Source organism: Osmia bicornis, chromosome 4, assembly GCF_907164935.1.
Source record: "Osmia bicornis bicornis chromosome 4, iOsmBic2.1, whole genome shotgun sequence".
Classification (NCBI taxonomy): Eukaryota; Metazoa; Arthropoda; class Insecta; order Hymenoptera; family Megachilidae; genus Osmia; species Osmia bicornis.
This window is the reverse complement of record NC_060219.1, coordinates 4,059,775-4,082,694: the sequence shown is the minus strand read 5'-3', so window position 1 is coordinate 4,082,694 and position 22,920 is coordinate 4,059,775. Positions and strand designations below refer to the sequence as shown.

The 22,920-nt window shown below is 33.7% G+C and overlaps 1 protein-coding gene across 3 annotated transcripts in view; it reads left to right on the top strand.

Annotated features, from left to right (window-relative positions):
- The window catches only part of LOC114882853 (laminin subunit alpha-1), a 119,922-nt gene that overhangs the window by 80,496 nt on the left and 16,506 nt on the right, over positions 1-22,920 (top strand). The window contains exon 1 of one of the 3 annotated variants that reach the window (XM_046285344.1): positions 68-2,836. The exons of the other annotated variants lie outside the window; for them this stretch is intronic. Within the exon in view, the coding sequence (XP_046141300.1) occupies positions 1,198-2,836 (1,639 nt within the window). The 5' untranslated portion in view covers positions 68-1,197. Of the gene's footprint in view, positions 1-67; positions 2,837-22,920 lie in introns of those variants that run through there. 3 annotated transcript variants of the gene reach the window in all.

Sequence of the window (22,920 nt, the reverse complement as noted above, 5' to 3'; positions counted from 1 at the left end):
GAAGAGGAGAGGGCAAAGACGGCTAATGGTAATGGTAGCAAGCCAGTGTCTCTCGGGCCGTCGTCGAAGCCGGTACATGTTCACTTGGTCGTGGTCCACGTGTGCTCGATTTTTAGCCGGCTTCTTTTTCGATATATTTCAGCCTCGAGCTCGGTTACCTCGAGGGAATTCGCGGTTCGTCGATCCCTCGAACGAGTTCTCCGCTTCTTTTTCTCTTCCGTCATGCGCCCCCCTCGTGATCCACCTTCGATCGATCCTCTTTGACTTTCGCGACTTTTCGTCCTGATGAATCTTTCATCGATCTCTCTCGTTAAGGTGTTCATCCAAGCTTTCCCTATTTAGATAGCAATTTTTTGTATTGTGGAGTGCGTGAGTGTTGCTTAATTTAATCTTGAGTGTTGGTGGAAGTTTAGAATCAAACTGTAGAAGATTTTACAGAATCTAACGTTAAAGGAATTAGAAATGAATTAGAAACAATTCTTATTTAGTTTATTTTCGTTTCGTGGATTGAACTTTTATTTCTGACTGGTGAGAAGAAGTAGTATAATCCATCATCGTGCTTGTATTAAAGTGTACGTTAATTCGTGTGATATCATTTAATAAGACACTTGGTGTACAAACTTCGGTTGCAATCTTTGTGAATATTAATCAGGGCAGGAAGTTGAAATTCAGTGCTGAAGACAGCTGACTATGCCTCATTAGCATATTTCATTAATTCTTTATCAGAGAAATTAAATTCATCTTTGAGAATAATTGAATATATTCATTGAGATGAATTTATTTGAATCACTATCAAATTCTCAGAAATGTTGAAAACTTTCTAAGAAATTTTGTTGATTATTCGTCAAAGTGAATCTGAAATGCTGAAGACAGTTATGACCTCGTATAAAACTTATCGAAGTAAATCCAAAGCACTGTAGATATCGAAATCTTCTCAGCTAAATTTCTATATATACTCTTCAAGGTATATCCAAAGTGCAGAAGACAATTGTAAATTTATACGAAACTTCATTGAACCTTTGTCGAACGTTTTATTCACAATAGTATCAAAAGCTTCTAAACCAAATTAAGGTGAATCCTAAGTGCCGAAGACAATAGTGACTGTGAAATACCCCGGAGTAATTTTCTATCAGATGACATGGTGATGATAGAGGCACATAGCACCGAGGCAGTCCTTCCTTTGAGCATGGGGTAGAAATGTACCCCGGAAGGTCAATCTGGACCCGGGGCGTCTTGGCCCTCGGAGTAGGGGCCCTATTTCTATTAGGATGGAGGATCAGCTCGACTGGCGACGCTTCGTCTGCCTCCGCGTCGGAGCGTATCAGTTCGCTGAAGATCGATTCGAACAGGAACTATTTCAGCGTAGTGCTCGCGTCGTCTCGATCTCCGCGCAGCCGGGACGACGATGACGACGAGGAGGAGAGGAAAAAAGAGGATCCTCTGAGGCAGGATCGACCAGTCGAGGGGGATTATTCAGCCGGTGATGCCGAACTTGACGTTGAACACGGTACCAGTTATTCGGCAGAAAGATCGCTTCCGTTCGCGAAAGATTATCGCGAATCGACCAGTCTCGCCGAGCTGACAGACGTCTCGACGTTGCTGAAGAATCCGGAGAACGATGACGAAAGCGGCGAGACGAGAACAGAGGATGATAATCAATTTTCGAAGGATCGTGAAGCGTTCAATGGCTCGGTTGGTGGTGAAAGGAGCCACGTAAACGAGAATTCGTCGCGGCAAGTGAATGGGGACTCCATGAATGAAGTTGTGGAAGATTTCGAGCCAACTTACTACTTAGACTTCCCTGAACGTACTAAAATTGTAGCGACTTCTTCGGCGAAACATTTTTATTCCACAGAAACGGATGAGGAAGTCGCGACAGGAATCGTCAGTGATATCCATAACTCTGAAGAATCTGCAATGACGAAGAGGGAACGGGGAGCAGTAGACGAAGAATCGATTTCAGGATACCCTCCAGCGTTTTCTAGAAGACGACGTTTAACTGGAATGCAGAAGGACCGAGCTCCTTTTTTTCGCGATCAATCTTCCGCAAACACGCTCGAAAGCCGTAAAGGTCGATCGTCGGAACGAAAGATCCACGAAGGTGGAAGATCTGCAAATCGCTCGCCTCCGGCTGTCGATCTTTCTCTGGATTTTCGTGCGATTCGGGGGGAACGTAACAACCAGATGCTCGAGGGAGATGAAGTAACGGATCCTACAGGAGATGGAGATTACTCGAGCCGCAGTGAAAGAGATTCTTCGGCATCGTTCTCGGACAATGTGAAACTTCGTGAAAATACACCATTGGAAAATTTGCAAATAGACACAATACTCGAATTCCAGAATGAAGATTACACAGGGGAAAGTGAAGAAGGTTCTCCAGCCGCCTTATTTTTTGAAAATATTGAGGGAATTTTGAAAAATTCAGAAAGGAGTGCCGTTAAGAAATTTCAAAATGAAGAAAATTCTAAAAATATTGGAAATGCATTGAAAAGTTCAGAAATTGAGAAGACATATTTAGATGATAGAAAAGTGTCATCAATAGATGGAAGACTATCTTTATCGTTACTTAGAGGTGCTAATTTGCAGCGTGGGAAAAATAAAGTTCGTCGAAAACGATACACGAATTACTATTCGCCACAATCGGTCACCCCCATGGCTTACGTGCATATACAACCTGTGTATCCGGTAGCAACGCCTCCACCCGCGAACCGGAAGTGCGTACGGTGTATGGTTGTTTACAAACCGTGTCCTTCGATGCCGAGACAACCTCCTAGAGTCGCTCTTCCGACGTACAAGTACCAAGAACCGGCTTCAAAGTGGCATGGACTCAAATATGGTGAGTGATTCAATCCGTTCGCTGCGGGAGAGTTTCAACGCAAATGTTTCGGCCAGGGTAGCAATGATATTTTTAATATTCTTCGATAAATGATATAATTATTATTCGTTGTGAAAGGAAAAATGAAATTTAAAGAGATATAAAATGGTTGACACTTGAACTTCTATAAAATTCCATGGAATTAAAATGATAAATTATTGATTTAATTTTTGTACTTGAACATTTGTACTTAATAAATGATTAAACAATTGAAATTACTCAAGTATCCAAAGTATGAAATTTAATATAAATTTAACTGATATTATTTTAACTGATAAGTATTTTTGGATAACATAATTATATCAATAAACTTCAACCTATAGTTTGTTATCAAAATATTTACCTAAATTGACTAAAAATCTAATTAAAATCTACCTGCAAGAATAGAAGAAACTGTTCGTGACTGAAGATAAAGATTTTCTTCTCCTAAATGGAGGTGAAGCAACAAAGTCGGCGGGCAACGTTTAATTATGTTTTTTCCTCTATTCAGGGAGGTCGCGAAATTCGTTGAACGTATAAAATGTTGCTAGAGCATCCTCCCGTCGTTGATTGCAATTTATTGCTGTGCCGTTTATTCCTAGAAAAAGCACGCCAACTAAACATCGGTCGGTTAATGAGCCGCATCCGAGGCTCCTCAACTTCTTCGCTGAGGTCGGAGGTCGCGAATCTCTGATCGACCCAACACGACACCGCACTCTCCTTGACTTCCGTTTTCTCGACTATCGTTAAAAGCACGCTAAAAGGTCTATCGATTCCATTTCCATCGATTTCAGTAACATTCACTGTATTCGACGTTATTTGACATTTCCGGAATTTAAATGGTAAATGGTATAAATGCAAAAAGAATAAAAATTTTAGCGGGAAAGGGTGTGATTTCCATCCGAGAATAATTTATTTTACAATTTATATTATTTATATTATTTTATAATGTTTCACTTCATTACTTGAATTATTCAAGAATAAACGAGCGTAAATTGCATTCGAGTACTTGGTAAAAAATACAAGGAGGATGGCTTAGGAGGCTCTAAGATTAATGGCACAAACAACAGATGGAAAAATTTGATGGGAGGAAAGAAAGCTTCCAGACAAGGTATTTGCGTAGGCATGCGCGACGATCCATTGAAGAACGACGAAGAAACTAAAAATATCGACATATCAACATGCCAGCAGATGTACGCGTGCATTCGCACGCAGAAAAGTGCGTGATGTCTGAACGAAAGCTTGTTCGGGTAGGGATGGGATTAAGCATGTCGTGAGTAATATTACAACTCATCATATTCTAAAAAGATCTTTTTGTAAAAATACGAAGAATCTTCAATTTTGAATACTCGTAATTAAATTACGATTATTTAGGCAATTAAAATATATAAAAGTATGCAAAATATATATATGCAAAACATACAAAATATTGGAAATATGGATAATATGAATAATTTTATTATTGTTATTTACTTTTTATTTTATTCTATTTTTAAATTCAAAAATTTATTTTATCATTTTGGGACTATTATATAATAAAGATAAAACGTGGTGTTACAAGGTAAATGATTAAAAATTGATTGGAAAAGAAAATCATTCGTGAATACACATGAAACTTAATTCCATCACTAAGTACAAGCGATGAATCAATGTTCATCGTGCTTACTCGATCCAGGAAACGAGTGTTTCTGAATGATACGAATGAAATCAGCATTTGCATCAATGACGCGTAATCGGAAACGGGAAAGCGTCTACAGTATAACGATTAATTTACGCATGTAATTGTTGTTACATGACTACAAAAAATTGCATCTGTACATGTTCTTACAAACAGAATATTATTAGAAGCTGTTACTTAACACGTTAAATGTCACACATGATTTAATAAGATTTATAGTAGTGTTTAAAAACAGATAGAAAATATTAAAATTTTAGTTATGAATAATTACTTAATTATGGAAGATTGCAGTTTATTACGTTTTATAAATTGATATTTTTTTTAAATATTCGCATATATTCTAGCTTTGAGAGAACCATGGGGGAATGGGGCAAGTAATCCTGTTAAAAAAATTTTTTTAAGTAGTTCTTATTTATAATGTCATCAATTTTCTTTATATTTCATATAAAATTGTACAATTTGACTTGGAAGGAACTAACAGACGTGATTATTCGTATTTTCCACGATTCTTTTAAACTCAAAAAGTCATTATCATTGTCAAAATGATCCTTTTCATCATCTGCAACCAGTCTCGGATTCTCAACCACCAGGAACGTTGTCATTATTTGTAATATACACCATCCCTTAGTAGTAGCTGTCTAGTTTTTCAAACCATCAACGTCGTCATTATTTAAAATACTTTCACGCTGTTATTACTCTGGTACTTCTTTAGTCGTGAATTGCACGAAGGGTGCTCCCTACCATTAATTACATCACGAATGCGGTTAATGACCGGTATCAATCACAAGAAGGTATAACATAATCGGATCGAACGCGATCTTCTGTGATCGTGCGTGGAAAGTGCTCGTCCAGGGTGGCCTCGATACTGGATCCTCCTTCTTCCAACGATTCTTTTCCTTCTATCAGCCAATATCCATTATATTTTCCATTTGGATCGTATCGATGATACTATCGATCGACGAACAATCATTTCTCTTTCCTTTTTTATCAAGTATATTGCATACACTTTGAGTAATATCGTCGAAAGACGAAGAGGAGTCAGTTTCCTGCGAGCTCTTCAAACAGTGTTCTCCAATATTAAGTTGTTGTGGATGAAAGGGTAACAAATATAACATTGTTCAAAATAATACTTTTATGTCATCAAATTGAGTTAGACTTTTTATCACCCAACTGACTGTGTTAAAAACCATTCATCTGATGCATCGTTTGTTGCGATCCACAATTAAGCATTTTGTATTAAGAATATTAATGAGGGGTTGGTGTAGTAATTTTCAGAAATTTTTAAGCTTTAAATTGATATTGAATAGGTCTTATTTTGAGATACTTTTCTGTCATCAAATCGTATTAAACTTTGTAGATATAGCCTTATATTCTGATCAATTTTTCTCATTATCCATAAATTTTATTATAAATAAAAACTAATAATTTTTCAGACACAACTGTTTAATTATAAATGAATAATAAAATAAATGATGAATACACATAATTGCATAAATATTCATTGTCGAAGTCACATCCAGGTCGTCAAAGATTCTTCGTCATTATGATAAGATTAAATTTACAACGATGTTACAACAGATCCTCAAACTCCATAACCCTACCATGTAAACGAACGCTCTATTTACTCTTATTTCAAGCCGTAATTCATCGCCAGGTTTGCTCAAACCTGTACACTCATACACGGATCAAAGGTCCGACCTCTCTTTCTCTCGTTTCCATCCAAAGAGTGTTTCTTGCTCGCGGTATTTCATCGCTTCATCCTGTAACCTTTTCAACAAGAGCCAGGCCCGTGCAACAGGTACAACGGGACTCTTGTGAAAATGTGATTTACGGCTTGATTAACCAGTCGAGCCGCTCGTGCTTTCTCCTGGACGCGCAGATTTGTCAGACGCCACAGGAACACCGTGTTAAACGCGCCACGATGCTCACTTCCGGGATACGCCTGTGCTCAGAACGAAATCAAAGCTTCTGATTAGGGGTGGCGAAAAGACAGTGAAGCATCGATACAACTGACATTGGCTAAATATTTGCTTAAAATTTGCTTAGGTAGAAGGTTTTCAAATTTTTAAATGCAAATTTATTTTATGGAGTATTAGACCAAGTGCAATGAATTTATACTCCATATATAATATTCACAATTTTTATTAAAAATTACATTATGATATATATAATATATTTATTTCAAAATTATAATTAATAACGAATTCTCTTTTTTATAACTTCTTAAAACTTCTTTTTTATAGCATAGTCTTATGAATGTTGAAAGCTTTACAATAATATTACTTCATCTTTAAGTATACTTGAAAAGTATACAGTAAAGATTTCACGGTATGAGCGAAAAATTTCGAAATTTATGACATAATTTTATAGGTTTGAGTAATAGTGCATATTAGAGTGATAGGTATGACGAATAGACTATTTTACGCTCAATCTTGCCGAACAAGTATCAGAAACGTGAATGAAGTCACCGGGAGCAGAATAACATTTGTACAAAGTCATATAGCGTGACTTATAAAGGGTTTCACGAAAGTAGGACAGATTACATTTGTGAAATACCAAATGATAAGAAAAGTTGTAACAGCCATTCGTGTTTCATTGGAGGTATGCACACCATTATCAAGATTTTTATTTTTTAACTGACATACTTGCTTTACATGAAAAATTATTCCACTGTTTTGTTATCATTGTTATCAATCAGCTTTAGTACAATTATTACAGTGATATTTTTCGTGTTATTGGCTAATGCCAACCATTACACTAATATTTCTCTTAATCTTGTTCTAAATGTTGTTCAATTAATAAAATCAAAAAATAAAAAGTTCACCTTTGCACATTGGTGATTAAAATTATAAAATACCCCATTTATTCTTCACTAATATATACAGGATGTCCCATAACTGGTGGTACAACTAGGCAGTGATTTTATATAAAAAAATGTAACAAAATTTATTTTTATATGAATCTTTATTTTTTAGAAAATTATTTTTTCAAGTAAAATTGTAGTATCTTTACATAAATTGAAAATTTGTTTAGCTTATGAAGAGATTCTGTTTCTTATCCCCATATTTTTTTAACGATCGAGAAAAAAGATTGCAAGCAACATGAAAATTATTTTCAATGACCATACTAAACAAAACCGTACCAAACAAATGATCCCAAAATGGTACCAGTTTGATAGAGAGCGTTCGACGCGAAGAGTATCTAAAATAGTCTCGTCTGGTTTATTTATACAAGAAGCATTTGAAATAGAAAAAGGCTCGAAAACAACAACGACAAGCAGATCAACGTACTCTAAGAGGAGGTGCACGAAACTCGAGGAACAAGGTTAAGAAAAAGGAGGAAGGGAGTGTACGTTCCGAGGCTGGGCTCGTTTTCCTGGCACGCTCGAAGGATACAATGCATCGCGCGAGCGAAACGATGCAATCCGCTCGCGGCTATGCAACGCAACTCGGTCGCGGTCGCTTTGAACTGCTCCATGAAGAAGCGTGTAGGTATATATCTCTCGGTATCTCCGGCAGTCGTGTCCGGCCAAACACGAGAAAGCGAATTTCCTTCCGCCGTTTCGTCCCTTTATCCATTATCCATGTTCTCCTTTATTTTTTATTTACTTTTTTTTTGCAAATCAGTTGTACCACTTGTTATGCTTCAATTTTGTGTTAACTCTTTGAAAGTGGGTCATTATTCCTTTTTTATTTAATAATAAATTACTAATCGATTTAAATTTGGGATTTTCAATTGAAGGATCCTACAGAATTATTTATTTTTGAATAGTAATTAGAATTCAATAGAGTAAATGTAATTTATATATATTTTTATATTTAAATATTACAACTCCAAATATGTAATGATGTTATTGGAACTAGGTATACAGTTACACGAAGACCCATGTAAACAGTAAAACAGAATCGTATAATACAATAAAAATGAGAGCAAGCATAAATAAGAAATATCATAAACATTTCTTTTGCCATTTTACCGTAACAGTCGCCTTTCTTATATTATACAACCTCGTATAATGTAAGATATTCTCGGAGCCGAACTTATAGCACCGGCATTTATAATTATGTAAATCAGCTTCGATTAAACGAGAGAAGTCGTGTTCCCTTTGCGTTTCTCCTTTTATACGTCCTCGTTCTGCTCATTTTCTTTACCGGAAAGAATGGACAGTAGCACGTGTATTATCTCGTGTCATTGGTAAGTTTTGCTGTTAATAACGTTCCTGAAATTTTTTTGAAAACATTTGTGTACACTGTTAACTACTAGTCATTATCTCGTTACATCGTCAGCTATAAAATTGGCAGATTATTATACATTAGAAAATGAAAATAATATGAAATACAAAATTAAATTAAAATTGGTCCGCCGTCCGAGGGTTAATATTATAATAATGTCGTCAAAATTAATATCTTCCTATCATCCAATTGGAATTCATATTTCGATTCGTGAAAAAATCGCAAACTTTTGACTAGCAGTGTATTGTTTAATCGTCTTATTTATTCTTGCATCGCGAGCAATGCAGTTCGAGCACGTATAACACAATAGTCGTGATCGAAACTTGAGCGCGGCGGAGAGGAAAGGATTAGAATTCGCTAACGGTGCTTGCATGCCTGCAAATCCATTTTTCTTTTCATCATCATAAAAGGGCTACTGTCGTATGGTTCATTATTTCTGTTCTTTATTTTTGAATTATAATCCAATAATGATTTTAATAATTTTCCAAAAAGAAACATACGTGTTGAATTTCTTTTGAATTTCTTTTCAAAGAAAGTATGACGAACTAACAAGCAGAATTTACCCTACATCCAGAATCCGACATAACCCATTATCATCAAGCAAAGGTCACAGAAGATCATCGACTGAAATGCTGTAGCACATCCCATGTGAAATGTTCTTTTTTTTCTCACGATCAGTAGGATTTCGTGCTTCCTGCTATTCGCTCTTGCATGTAACAACCGATCACGAGGTGTACGTGTTATTATTCAATAACAGGTGTAATGCTAGCCAGCACCATGGGCCTCTAATCTAGGTGCGTGCGAAGCAAACAAAACGTAGATTCACCACCGGATACCATGGCTGGCTGTTATCTGCATACGTGAGTGTACTAAGATCTTTGTACATCATGTGTAAGCGTGTTAAGAATTTCAGAAAATTCAATAAAATGTGGCGAAAATGATGTAATATATAATCTGGTTAATTGAGTAGAAGTGGCTGGGTATAATAAGACGTACTACATATGATATAATAAAAACTGTGGCAACTATAATTAGTTTTAACATATTAAATGACACAGTGAAAAGGGACGTACATGTAAACCCTATAAATATTTAGATTAATGCTACTTACTTAGTATTTTCTTTAATTTCTGTTTCAGTTATCCTATATTGAGTTTCCAATTAGCTACCTTTCGTTATTAGTATTACTATGATAATAATAATTATGCTGTGGTAATGTTATACATCAGTTGAACGCAAATCAGGAAAACTGCCACCAAACTATTTCCCATTTAAGCAAAGACATAAACTGAAAGAAAGATAAGAAGAATGTTAAAAATGTAGAAAGATAAGAGCACTATATAAAGGCAGGAAAATCTAGAAACACAGGTAAGTGCACAGAAAGGTAAATGAGTGCAAAGAGAGAAAAGCGATGGAGAAGAAATGATATGGAACAGGAAATGTGGTTACAAAGTAAGAGAAAATTGTGGTCTGTAACAGTCTCATGGATTATTGTATACTATTGAATTATACAGCATTCTGCAAATATGATACTCTAATCAGAATCACGAATGAAACATACGGAAATCATGAATAATTTATCTCGCATGCTTTCCAAGAAATTTTATCTTCAACCTTCTGCAGATGAAGGTCGAAACAAAACGTGATTTTTATTTAATTCTTTGTATTAAAAAAAAAAATCCTTTTAGAACAATATTTTCCATTGAATCATTTCCATTCAACTCGTAGCGAGTTAAAGTAATTAAGCAAAAGCAATTAAATATCCCACTTTCTGCTTCTTTATCTCAGTTCCACCGTGAAATGGAGGTAGATAACCATGAATTCCGAGCTACGATTAATTACATTATCAATGATTTCTCGTTCAAAGAAAAAACCAGGTAATTTACAGGTAAATCTGATCGTCTATGGTCAATCTTGAATACCACCGTTCTAAGCACCAGTCGTTTATTAGAGGGGCGTTTTATCGTGCTCTCTGCTAGCACCAATCGTTCGATGAAGATGTTATCTGGTTCTTAATTGTATGAAATGGTTGAGACATTAATCGACTACTAGGTTGATGATAAAAGAAATATATTATCGAGAGGGTGGTTGGAGAATTTTCTCGTTTCATAAAAATAAAATAGATAAGAGGATAGAAGCCAAAGTATTAGGTTCTTGCATATCAAAAGTCTGATACAATTTCATGACAGAAAAGTGTTACCAAATAGCACTTGTGTGACATTCATTTAAAGCTTAAAATCTCTTGAAAATAACAATATAAATCTGTCATTAATATTTCTGATACAAAATGAATGGTTGCCGTTTATAGCAATCAATGATTAATTTCGAAACACATGAAATCTGACATGATACGATGACAAAAACAAAATTGTACTTATAGCATATCAATTTAACGCTTGAAGTTTAATAAAAATAACTACCTAAGCTTTTACGTTTATATTACAAGGATAGCTAAATGGTAGGTTGCTACATAGACCAATAGAACGAATCGTGTTTCTTCTATTTGAATCATAATTTACGGCACGAGTGTGACTGGGTGTTAGAAGGCAAGGGGTTAAATTTTCCTCGCACGATGCAATTTCCTTATCAACATGTTTTCTGAATTATGAGATAATTATACCTCGAGCTGATCCTTCCTTCAGTGTGCATTTAGAATCGCTGGAGTAATGTATGTACTTCGTATTTGAGGAATTTAATCAATTTACAGAATTTATTTACTATATTTTGGTGAATTAATTTATTTTAGTAGTAGATGATTGTATTTTATTATATTGCAACAGAAATTTATTAATTAAATGAATTAAAAATTACTATTTTAATTTTAGATAAATATAAACTTAAACTAAAATGTTTCTAAATAAAGATAAATAATTGTATCAATTATTATCACTACTTTGTAACCTAAGAAGTACGTACAGAGGGACCGTTTCATTGATGATATCATCACTGGATCAAAGCAATAAAAATTGGGTTAAATCGCCAAAGGAAATATTGAGATCGTACGTTTGAATCTACTAAATTTGTTCAATTGCTTACAAAAATTAAAGAAACGTTTTCGCCACTCATTTCTCATCGAGAATGCTCGTAAATCAATTACACAAGGTCCGCCCACAAGCAGCTTCGATTAATCATCGAGAAATTCTCATAAATTCGCAGGTTTGCCTTGTAACCGTAAATTATTACAAGTGTTATTTTCGCATTAAAAGAGTTTGCTGTGTGTTCGATTAATTAAAGCAGATAAACAGCTGTTTGTTTTGCAATTCTTTGTAATTCAGATTGTATCGAGTATTTTCTTTTGCGATTCAGTGATCGAAATGGCTATAAATGGATACATGTTTTATTACTATTCTCGTAGAATAGATAGTGAATTCTCGCTATTCAGTTACTGGGAGTGTTACCACCTACGATGCACTCCTGACATCGAAACGACTGATAAGAGAGAACGCGTAGCACGATAACGCGAAACCAGGAACTTCCTACGTATAATTGCTGAAATAGGACAATTCTGCACTATCAAAATTCTTACTATTACAGTTTCGCGATAGCATAATAGATATAACCAAATTTTTTATATGTTTAATACTGTATTTTATTATAAATTTCTTAGAGATTATTTATTATTCAGAGAAGTTATGGGACAAGAAAGGTTCTATAGAAATATAGCAGGAAATAAATATAATATAATGGGGTTAAATTAAAAGCTAAAATTTCTAGATATTACAGTAATAATATTTCTAATATTTTAAGATATTATAGCTAAGAAAGCTTATTATTTGAAAAAAGCGAAATTGGGAAACTAAAAAGATCTTATAGACTATGGAGTAATTATTTTCTAATATTTTTATAATTTTATATTTTATTATTTATTTATTTCAAGTGTTAAGTAAGAGATTTGAGAATTAAGGAGTTATAAACACTTGAAATATCAGCATAGCAAAATTATGCATCAACCTTATTAAATAATCTTGCAATTCATTAAAAATCTCGTGTTACTAACATTTAAGTCTTGCCACTCGTGTATTATTTAATATCCAACTTCATTTTTAGCAAAATCAGGAATACATATAACAGTGTTTCACAGCGACTTCCCAACGCAATTCCAATCTCTTCCTATCAAATTCTTCTTTCTTCGCAATTTTTAATCAAACCTCGTGTCTCGCGTTTCCGCTTTGCCTTCCGAGATCCCCGGCGATGCTCCGTATCTTTTTTCCTTCCTTTTTACTCGTGGTTAACCGCGATTTACCTTCTACATACACCGGTTCCCATAATCCGAAATTGCAGCGAACCTCGTTTCAATGCACGTGTGCATCGTGTGCATACATAATGTGCATGCCACGATACACCGCAACGATACATCCTACCTTCGGTACAAATGCCTTCTGAACGTTTATCAGCCCTTCGGAGATTTTGATACTTTTATAGAAAAAAAAGAGTTAATTATTTAACGGTTCTAAATGATCATAAATTCGGCATACATATTTGAAAGCAATTTATGCACAGGTATAATTAAAAATATTAGTCATAAAAACTTACCTTAATTCTCCACAAGATACTTAATATGAGTAATTTGTTATTCATGTATGTACAAGAATTAATGTTTACTAATATATTTTCATTTTATTAAAATAGTAAATTAATTACAAATTGTGTTTCTATTTTTAATAATTAGAGTTTTAATAAGTTAAAATTTAATTTTAAATAACATTACTAGGTCTTATATAAATAATGTAAGGTGGAAAATTGAAGGCTTGAAATTGAAAATATCTATTTTCATTGCTTTAATCAATTTGTTAATATTATAAATATTACTCGTTTAATTAGGTAAAAATTGAAACTGTTTATAATCATTCGCATTTACTCGAATTAAAATACCAAGCATTAAAGATTGAATTCCACCGATACTCGTCAATTTACATTTATTGTATCAGACGTTGGACTGGAAAATCGAGGAAAACGGTATCGTTGTAATTTGTTAGCATGGAGACATTTGCATTTAAACGAGGGTCTAAATCGTACATTTAAATAGACGAAGCGAGTGCTATAGAGTCGTTTGCATTGGAAAAACGTTAACGATCGATCCGCGTGTAAAATGTTTATTGAATAAGGGTAGCGTCAATTTAACGAGGTACTTTGCTTATTCAGACGGAAGTTGCGTGTAATGCAACTTCAATTACAATGTACCAAGGAATTGATAGCGTACAGAGAAAGAAATTAAGTTATCTGTTACGGGGACCGTAAACTATTCACGGTTATCTCAATTGAACTGGTCGTTATCCATTGATTGAACAATTTACTACAGCTGTTATTCGAACAGTATGAATGAACTGAATTTTCAGGATGTTATTTAACATTTTCATAATATATAAATAAATCAATTTTCCAAATTTTAACGATAGATCTGCAGGGTGCCTTTGGTCGAGTAGGGAGTGATTCTACAAGCAAAAAGAAATTGAAAAAACGAATACATTTTTTTTGTTTGAGCTATCATTTTTGCAAAATTTACAAGAAAACGAAAGCTCAAACAAAAAATATTTATTCTTTCTTATCGGCTTAGTTTTATTCCTCTTATCCGGATATCTCAACTCGTATGTTACATATTCAATTTATGCTGACATCAGTCATGGCTTATCGCAAAAACGAGCACAAGTTTGTGTCTCATGCATGGCGCCACTCTGTTTTAACGTTAATCTAACATTCGGTCCAACGTTATTATCATAATCAAGCGAGCAATTCGCGAGCAGTGCAATGTTATGAATCATCGAGTGAATTGAATGAACCTTCCTCATCGAATCGTACAATTGGATGAATTAACGCTATCAGTTACGTTTAACACGAAATGATCCGAATATTTTGTACGATGATTGATGTTTGTTTTCACCTCTGGCTTGTTTAAAGTGCAATTAAAGTTGAACGATACCTTGATCGGTTATATTGATAGGTGATAGAGAAATGGAGAAACATAAATTACAATTGTTCTTTATATTTTCTTATATCAGAGACATGGAACTGTTGATTCTTTTATTCGCACTCCTTCAAACAGCTGATTCATCATGTTCTATTAAGATTCTACCGACACAGCCTCTGCTTACCGAGGTCACTTCTGAAGTGAACTAATAGGCAACTGAAATTAATTAAGATCAAAGGCGGGATAAAAGTGAGAGATGGTTGCTTTGCTTGAATAGCCGCTCCCAGTGAAAAGAAATACAATAATAGCAGCCATTATGTCTTCTTTAGGTTGAGCTAACAGCTATTTCTACACCCAATATAATATCAATATTTTAAAAAAGTATGCTATTATTGATTAGAAATAAAAAATAAATAAATTAATATTCATCATTTTAACAGGTTTGATTATTCTAGAATTAAATGCAACAAGTTACTACAGAAGATGATTGCAAATTTTTAAAGTGAAATTAATTACCAAGTAATCAGTCATTTGTAGGTACGATTCTAAACTTTAGGTCAATAGTGTAGGAACACGATTTTGCGAGTTGACAAGGGACAAGGGAATGCCCAGTCGTGTAAACGCGTAATATGACACGTGAAATCGTTTCCATGGATCAAATTACCAGGAATTGGAAGAAAAGAAGCCGCGAGACCGCAAGGTGTAAGGAGAATAGTCGACCGGTTGTCAGACAACCTAGGACATAATTATATCTGAACTCTGAATTTTCGATCACCCTACTAGAGATGGATAAGAGTGCAATTTCTATCTACAATGTGGTACATTTTAACTGGAACAAAGCAGAAAACAATCTCATGATTTTTGTATTACGTACTTATGCAAATATTTAAGGGGGTACACCTGTCAGACGGTTTCAAAAAACTGTACCTTAATTTTTTTTTCTATAAATACGATAAATATATTCAGGTTAATAAATAGTTGTATAGAAAAAAGAGTGTGGAGATGGTGACTTGAATTGACAAGTTAATACTTGAAGCATTATTAATAATACCTATCGTTTAATCAGAGCCACGCTTCGCCTACTAATATTTCATAAGTCATGTTTCGTATTCAGTGTAGCGCAAAATCACGATCGTCCTGGTAGCAATCTTTAACTCGTCTGGACGTACGCGTTTAGTAACGATTTAGATAATACATCATGTATCCGTGACGTGGCTTGGTGGAAAGTGTCGTACAGGTGCGATAATATTAATAAGATTCCTTATCCACGAGCAATTTTAATTGATATGTCAGGATGACAAGTGGCTAATGTGTCCAGCACACCACAACGTTCACCGCAAAAGATACGTTTCCATCTCGCTAAGTTTCGATTACTTTTAACTGGAAGCAGCGATTCGTTCACCGTCAAACAGGCGTAAAAATATTTTCTTATCGATCATGGTAAACGAGAACAGCTTGCGTTGTCACGTTCGAAGAACCATTTCAATGAAATCATTCTGAAACGTGCCATTTTCTTCGCGTCTTATCTCTGCCTCGTCAAACTTCCACTATGGCTTTTCTACGAAATTATCTATGCTTATGAAGCTAATATTTTATTTTTGCATGCAAAATTACGAGGTCCCCTTAGGGCGATGGTTCTTAAAAAAAAACAATTTTGGAAAATTTGTTTAATTAAATTATTTAGCTTTTTAATTATTTGAAAATTTTATTTGTTGCAGGTATCTCACTAAAAAGAATTTTGAAACGCCTATGCTTAAGAATTTGATTGATTATTGATTGGCATGATTTATTAGCGAAATTCTGTCTACCTGTACCTATGTTTATTATCTATAATTAGAATCTAAATAGAATTAATTCTGAAACCGCTTCGGGCTATCTTTCTCTTTCGATACTGTTCAGCAATTTTGATTGCCTTTTAATTAACGGAATGCAGGTAATCGACGATAATGATATTATGGTATTGGGGAAAAATTGATTAAAATATAATTGCTTCCGGTAAAACGAGTTCGGCACGTCACAGAAGGGACATCGATCGATCGATCGTGACTTAATCGAAACACAGCCAGGCCACCTAGACACGGCTGTTCTATCGATAGGGATCAATGGCTGACGATCACTCTAATCGTCCCATCTTAATCGATACAAATTTTCCCATATCTGTTCGCCAATCATAATTTCTCTACGCTCTATTACTTTGCTCCTTCATTTTCATATTTCGTGAAAGAGAAAAGTAAAAAGAAATAATGAACGTACCTCGTGCATACATAGGTATATTATGCAAACTGGATTTTATTTGTTACAACATACGAGAGGAAAGTAACGTTACTGGTTTTTAACCGACTAAGGAAAATTATTAAATAAGAGACTTATTCCATATTGAAATTATCTAGTTAGCCGAACGAGCTAATTCATTCGAACTGACACTTATTTAATTATTTCTCTTCGTTTCGTTCAATTTCATTTTTCAATTAGCTAAACGTGTTACTAGACCCACAGTGAAACCTTAAATTGTACTATTTCATATGGCATTCTCATTGAGAGATTTATTAATTAAAATTTCTATTAGATGATGGATGATGTTAATTACTGTAGAAGATGTATTGGATACTATAGAACAAATGAAACTTAATAAATCCATTCCAATTTAATTTACCAACTTCTTATGTAAAATTTGATACATTTTCATGGAAAAAAACAAAGATTGACGCTTAAAATATTTACACTTCGAATCAAGACTCTGATATTTAGTGACTGTATTGATTTAGAATGAAAAATCAAAATAAATCAGAAAAGCAAAGAATCTATGCCGAGTGTCGGCGAAATCATTTATGAACGAAAGACCACCTGCAACTTTCTGTTATTCGGCTCGGTGCGAGGATGAATGAGAAACGAGCATCGCACACGTGCAAACCTTTCTCGTACAACCGTGTACACGTGGTAATAAAGGCGCACCACGGACGGGTGAATGTTTGACACTTATATATGGACCGACGTGGTTACGTGGGCAGAAGAAGAAGCGGGATCGGTAAAAAGCAAAGAACTGGCTATGAGGGAAGCTCAACTGTGAAAGGTCCATTCGAGGAGCACCCTCGAGAATGTAAATCGTAATATCTCGTGCGATACGCGAAATCTTCTTTTTTACTTTTAATATCCTTTCAATTTTTTATCATTTATTGATAACATTATAGATAACATTATGCTATTGTAATACTGAAACTAAAATACTGTTTTGAAATTGAAAATGAAGTAAAAAAATATTTAACAGTGGCACTTTAATAAATTCTATATTATGTAATATTTTTAAAAATTTCTCGTGTAACCCAGTTGAAAATATTCATAATTAAGTACTTAAAATGATAAATAATTGAAACAGTGAAATATTGTGTAAGTAATATACATATAGACATTTTTTATTGAAATATAAATATATTGTTCAGAGGCTTCAATTAACAAAACTAGAATCAATCATTTTGATTGATTTGATAATTCTAGTGTTAATTGAATTTCGTGTTTTTTAATTCGAGAAATGAAAAACAAAATATTTTTCATCACCGTATAGACTACAATAAATTTCCAATTGAAAAGAATGAAATATCTTTCGATAGAACAGAAAGCCTCTTATGTATCACTATTATCGCAAACAATTCATCTTTGTCGATTCATTAATGTCTCCCAGTGACCCGCGGAAAAATTGTTCACCAGAAATTGATTGCCCTCGACTGGATCAGCAGAACAGGCTAATGACATCGAAGCGAACTAATTAATATTGCACCTATCCGTTTACCACCAGTTGTTCGCTATGAAATTATCAGCATACTTATCGCATTCCGATTAGAATCCCTGCTCGCAATGCCGAGACGCGTAGGCGAAACAGAAATCTCTCGCCGCTAGGAATTGCAATTTTTTTTTTTTGGTTCGTGTTTTTCCCCTTTTTCGACAAGGGATCCCACACGTTGGAACGATCGAAAGTAGTCTGACCATTTTTCGGGTCGAGACGAAAGGTTGGCACAGATTTGAACAACGTGTACACGATACTGTTCGCAACGAGCGTGGGTGTCTCGTATGGGCGTGTAAAAGGAAGTCTTCCTTTACAGGGATCCTCAACTTTATTTCATAGAAAGTAAAATATTTGTATTGTTTCGTTATAGTATTGAAGACGATTTTATAGTCTGTTCATGGGAAAATATTAAGTTATTGCAGATATATTTAACGAATTCAATTGTTTGTTGCATCTGATTGTCAGCCATTTTATGTTAAGAATATTAAGGAAACCTTTATATAGTCATTTTTATTAAACCTTAAGCTTTAAATTGGTATGCCACAAGTGCCATTTTGTGATACTTTTCTGTCATAAAATTGTATTAGACTAATCCAATACATTTATCGAATACCATTACTTTGATTCATTGTTTGTTGCAATTCACGACCAGTCATTCTGTATTAAAAATATCAATAAAACTTTTAAGTAATCGTTTTCATGAGATTTTAAGCTACAAATTAATGTAGCATAAGTAGTATTTTGTTATACTTTTATGTCATAAAATGATGTCAGACTTTTTATCTCTTGAAATGTACCATTTGAGAAGGAGACGAGGAAATGTCAAACTATTCGCATCGACTACATTCTGAATCATCAAACAATAAAAGAAACAGAGAAAGAGAAATGACCATCGAATAAATCCCGGTAGCGAAACATAACACCAACTATTCAAAGCATCGACTTTCCTTATTGCCTTGTTTCACAGTGAAGTTCAAAGGTTCCTGAGGATCTATGGATCCGATTAGAGTAACACACCTTCCGTTTCACACGCATTGATCGAACAACGTGAAATAATGGATACCAGCCGTAGCTGACCCGTCAGGAACCATAGATCACATTAATGCTGTCGCTACGATGGCTCGTAGATCATGTCGATCCTCCTACGCGATGATCGAATCGATAAGGGTTCTTTGCACAAGTCTTAAATTGTTAAAATATGCTTGTCTTTTGATACAAAGTACAAATATTGATGAATTTTTATAGCTAATTTGCATTTGTGTTTCTATTTGAAATGTAGAAGTTGTGTATGTATAATACGATTAATAATTTAATGTAAATTGGTTTATTTTAATTATCTTCATTTTTAATTTTGCAAACTTTGAATCTTCTTTTGAATTCTTTTTCAGGCTTTTATTACAAGATTAAAATGTAAAAAAGAACGTAAAATTACAAAAATTGTAGATTCTATAAAATGTGCGACTATCAAAGTGTTGGTATACACAGCTACCAGATAATTGAAGTTACTGTATAAAATAATGAAAAAAAAAGAGAACAGGAACAAGCTTAGAGTAGCAGTGTAGAGATCTAGTTTATTTAACCAGCAGTTTGTTTTGTCAATGAATCTGTTTCATCTCTTTCGCACCATTCGTTTCATGATTTATGTTCTTGAAATTAAACCATCTCTCGGGACGATTAGTAAAAACAAATTTTTATCCCTCAAGAGAGGTCTGGCGTCTAGTGTTTGACTGAAAATAGAAGACTTCACTGTCGAAACGATACACGTGCCGATATAAGTAGAGAAGGATATGTACAGTAAAGAATTCCATTTCACAGTTCCTTCGGAGTAAATTTTACTTCCTATCTAAATTAATTTATGCGTTTATTCTATCGGTAAATATTAAAAATAGGAAACCTTAATCAATATTGAACTCTTTCATTGATGTTACATGCCTGACGAAACACTTGATACAACTACGTCATTTCTGCAAAGGAAAACAAATTTTCAAGTATTCCAAGAGCACTCTTGTGTGTCTGACGTTCAAGATTCGACCATTCGATTACTAAGGATACGATAACGATGAATTGCAAATAAATCTGAAAATTTATTTTCAGAATTTTATACGTCCATGTAATCTAGGTTTTTGATGCGTCATGCGATTAACAAAATTAATTAATAGTAAAATTACAGGTCATATAGTTTGAGAATTAAAATACCTATAAAAGAGAGAGAATATTCTGAATAATATTAATATTAGACTACTAATTCTAAATAATAAATGGAAGCATTAAATTAACAAAATTAATTTCTAATATCCTCAATAATCATTATTATTGTATGTTTACTGTGGCAATTGACTAAAGAAATACTAGAAATACTACAGAAATTTTTATTAAAAATTTAAAGTAGATATTGCAATTCGACAAAGCCAACATTTTTAAAATAAACATTCAACCGTGATACATTACAGATAATAACATTCTTGCTTTGTTCGTGTTGTCTAATAACGTAGTATTAAATTCAAATATTTATTAGAGACTTTATTAAAATTTATCGTGTACAATAAAGTCAGGTTTCTTGTGCAGGTTCGAATTTACATATTTATGTTAACAAAGAATCATTATTATGGTAAGAGGGAGAAAGTTTCAAAGAGATACGATCGACAATGGTAAAAACGATTGATTAGTAGGTGGGTAGTAAAGAAGAAATGGGAGTATGCGTTAAAATTATGATATTATCTTTCAGCTAACTATGAGAGCATTTTACGAGCAGATACTCCCAAAGGGATTTCGTATCTCCGCTTCAATTACAAGCTTTTACTGTTTCAGCTCATTGTATACGCCTACTTGTTAATTTTCATTTATACGCTTTTAACCTTTTCATTTAGAAACTGTAAATTTTTTACGTGATACGATATTATAGAGCAAGGGTCAAATAAATTTTTTAATTATTTCTTGTTTCTGTAAAATAACGAATAATTTTTAATTTAGGTAAAAGACTAATTTGTTATTTTTGAATAACTTGATTTTATTTCAAGTTTTTATTCAAATTGTGCCTAGCTCTGGTTATAGTTATTCCAATATTTCAAAGAAAAGTAACTATTTAAATTCGAAGAATTTGGAACGTATGGGATCATGCTGTTTAAAGAATGTTTCAATAAACACCAAAGTTCGCCTATTTTTACTATTTTTTATTACTCATTTGCAGGAATCTCCAGCATTCTACTTCCGAAATTTATTCAAACAGGATAGGAACTCTCAAAAGATTGTATAAAAAACATAAGGAAAGAAAAATGTTTGAATTGCGAAGAGGGTTTTAAAAGAATCTTCTGTTAGAAGATTTAGGTCAAGTAGAAGTGATGCTTGAACACTGATAAATAAACGTAGTTTAAACACGTTCAAGATATTTTAAGAAAAGCATACTTGCAACTTTATTTGGATTTAATATTTAACGCTATCGTAATCCAAGAAAATCTAAAACATGTTTTTTTATGTGTCTATTGAAGATAACCTGATCTAATTGCGTAGCTCGTTTTAAATAGCCATCACAGTTGAAAATAAATCAATCAATGAATATCAATAAATGAACATCAGACTGCATCAATTTAGTGTTTCATTTTTCTTCATAACACAATGTCAAATTCTAAAGTAGTGTATTAACCCATTCATTATCTATAGTATTCCTGCAAGGTAAACAATTTATTTTATTATGGAAGTGATAAAAATGAGTGATAGTGAGATTAATCAAAAAATATTAGTAGTAAGATTAGATATAAATAAATTGATTATAATGGCAAAGAAAATTAATTGTTTCTGTTCTTATTAATTATAAAATTATAACATTATAAAACAATAAATATCAACAAATGATATGTTTGATGAATACTTAAAAAAAACATCTATCTAGTCCATCTCTTCTGGACTTACCTTAACAATAAATATCAAAATTGAATTTTTCTTAATTAGCAAATTTTTGCAAAGATAGGAATAAATGATTGATTACCCCTAGATTCTAGATCGTAGAATGTTTATTTTACAATGTCATATTATAAAAAAATTAATCTACTCTAAGAAGTGTCTCCATCAGACATTCTTATCAGTGTACTTCGTTAAAGATAATTGAACTGTTAAGCTAATAAAGGAACCGACGTCGAGTTATCGGTTTAAAGGATGATCGATATTAGTTATGATTAAAGCGGCGTCATAGTCAGCCTCCAGCTGATCCCTCGGCTTTGTAACGAGGCTAGTTATTTATTTATCTGCAACCACCAGCTTGAATACCATGCGGGATTAGAGACGTAAGATCATTATTTATGTTTTAACCATGGTAAGCACGAGCCAAGACTGGCCGTGTCATGGCTGCTCGAATTAATCATGTGTCACTTGCGCGATAGTGTTCCTAGTAACGAGTCCTTAACTTCTTCCGGAAGATGATTAAACCTTCTTACGATACACGAAATTGCGATATTCTCTCGCAATCATGATTGAATACGA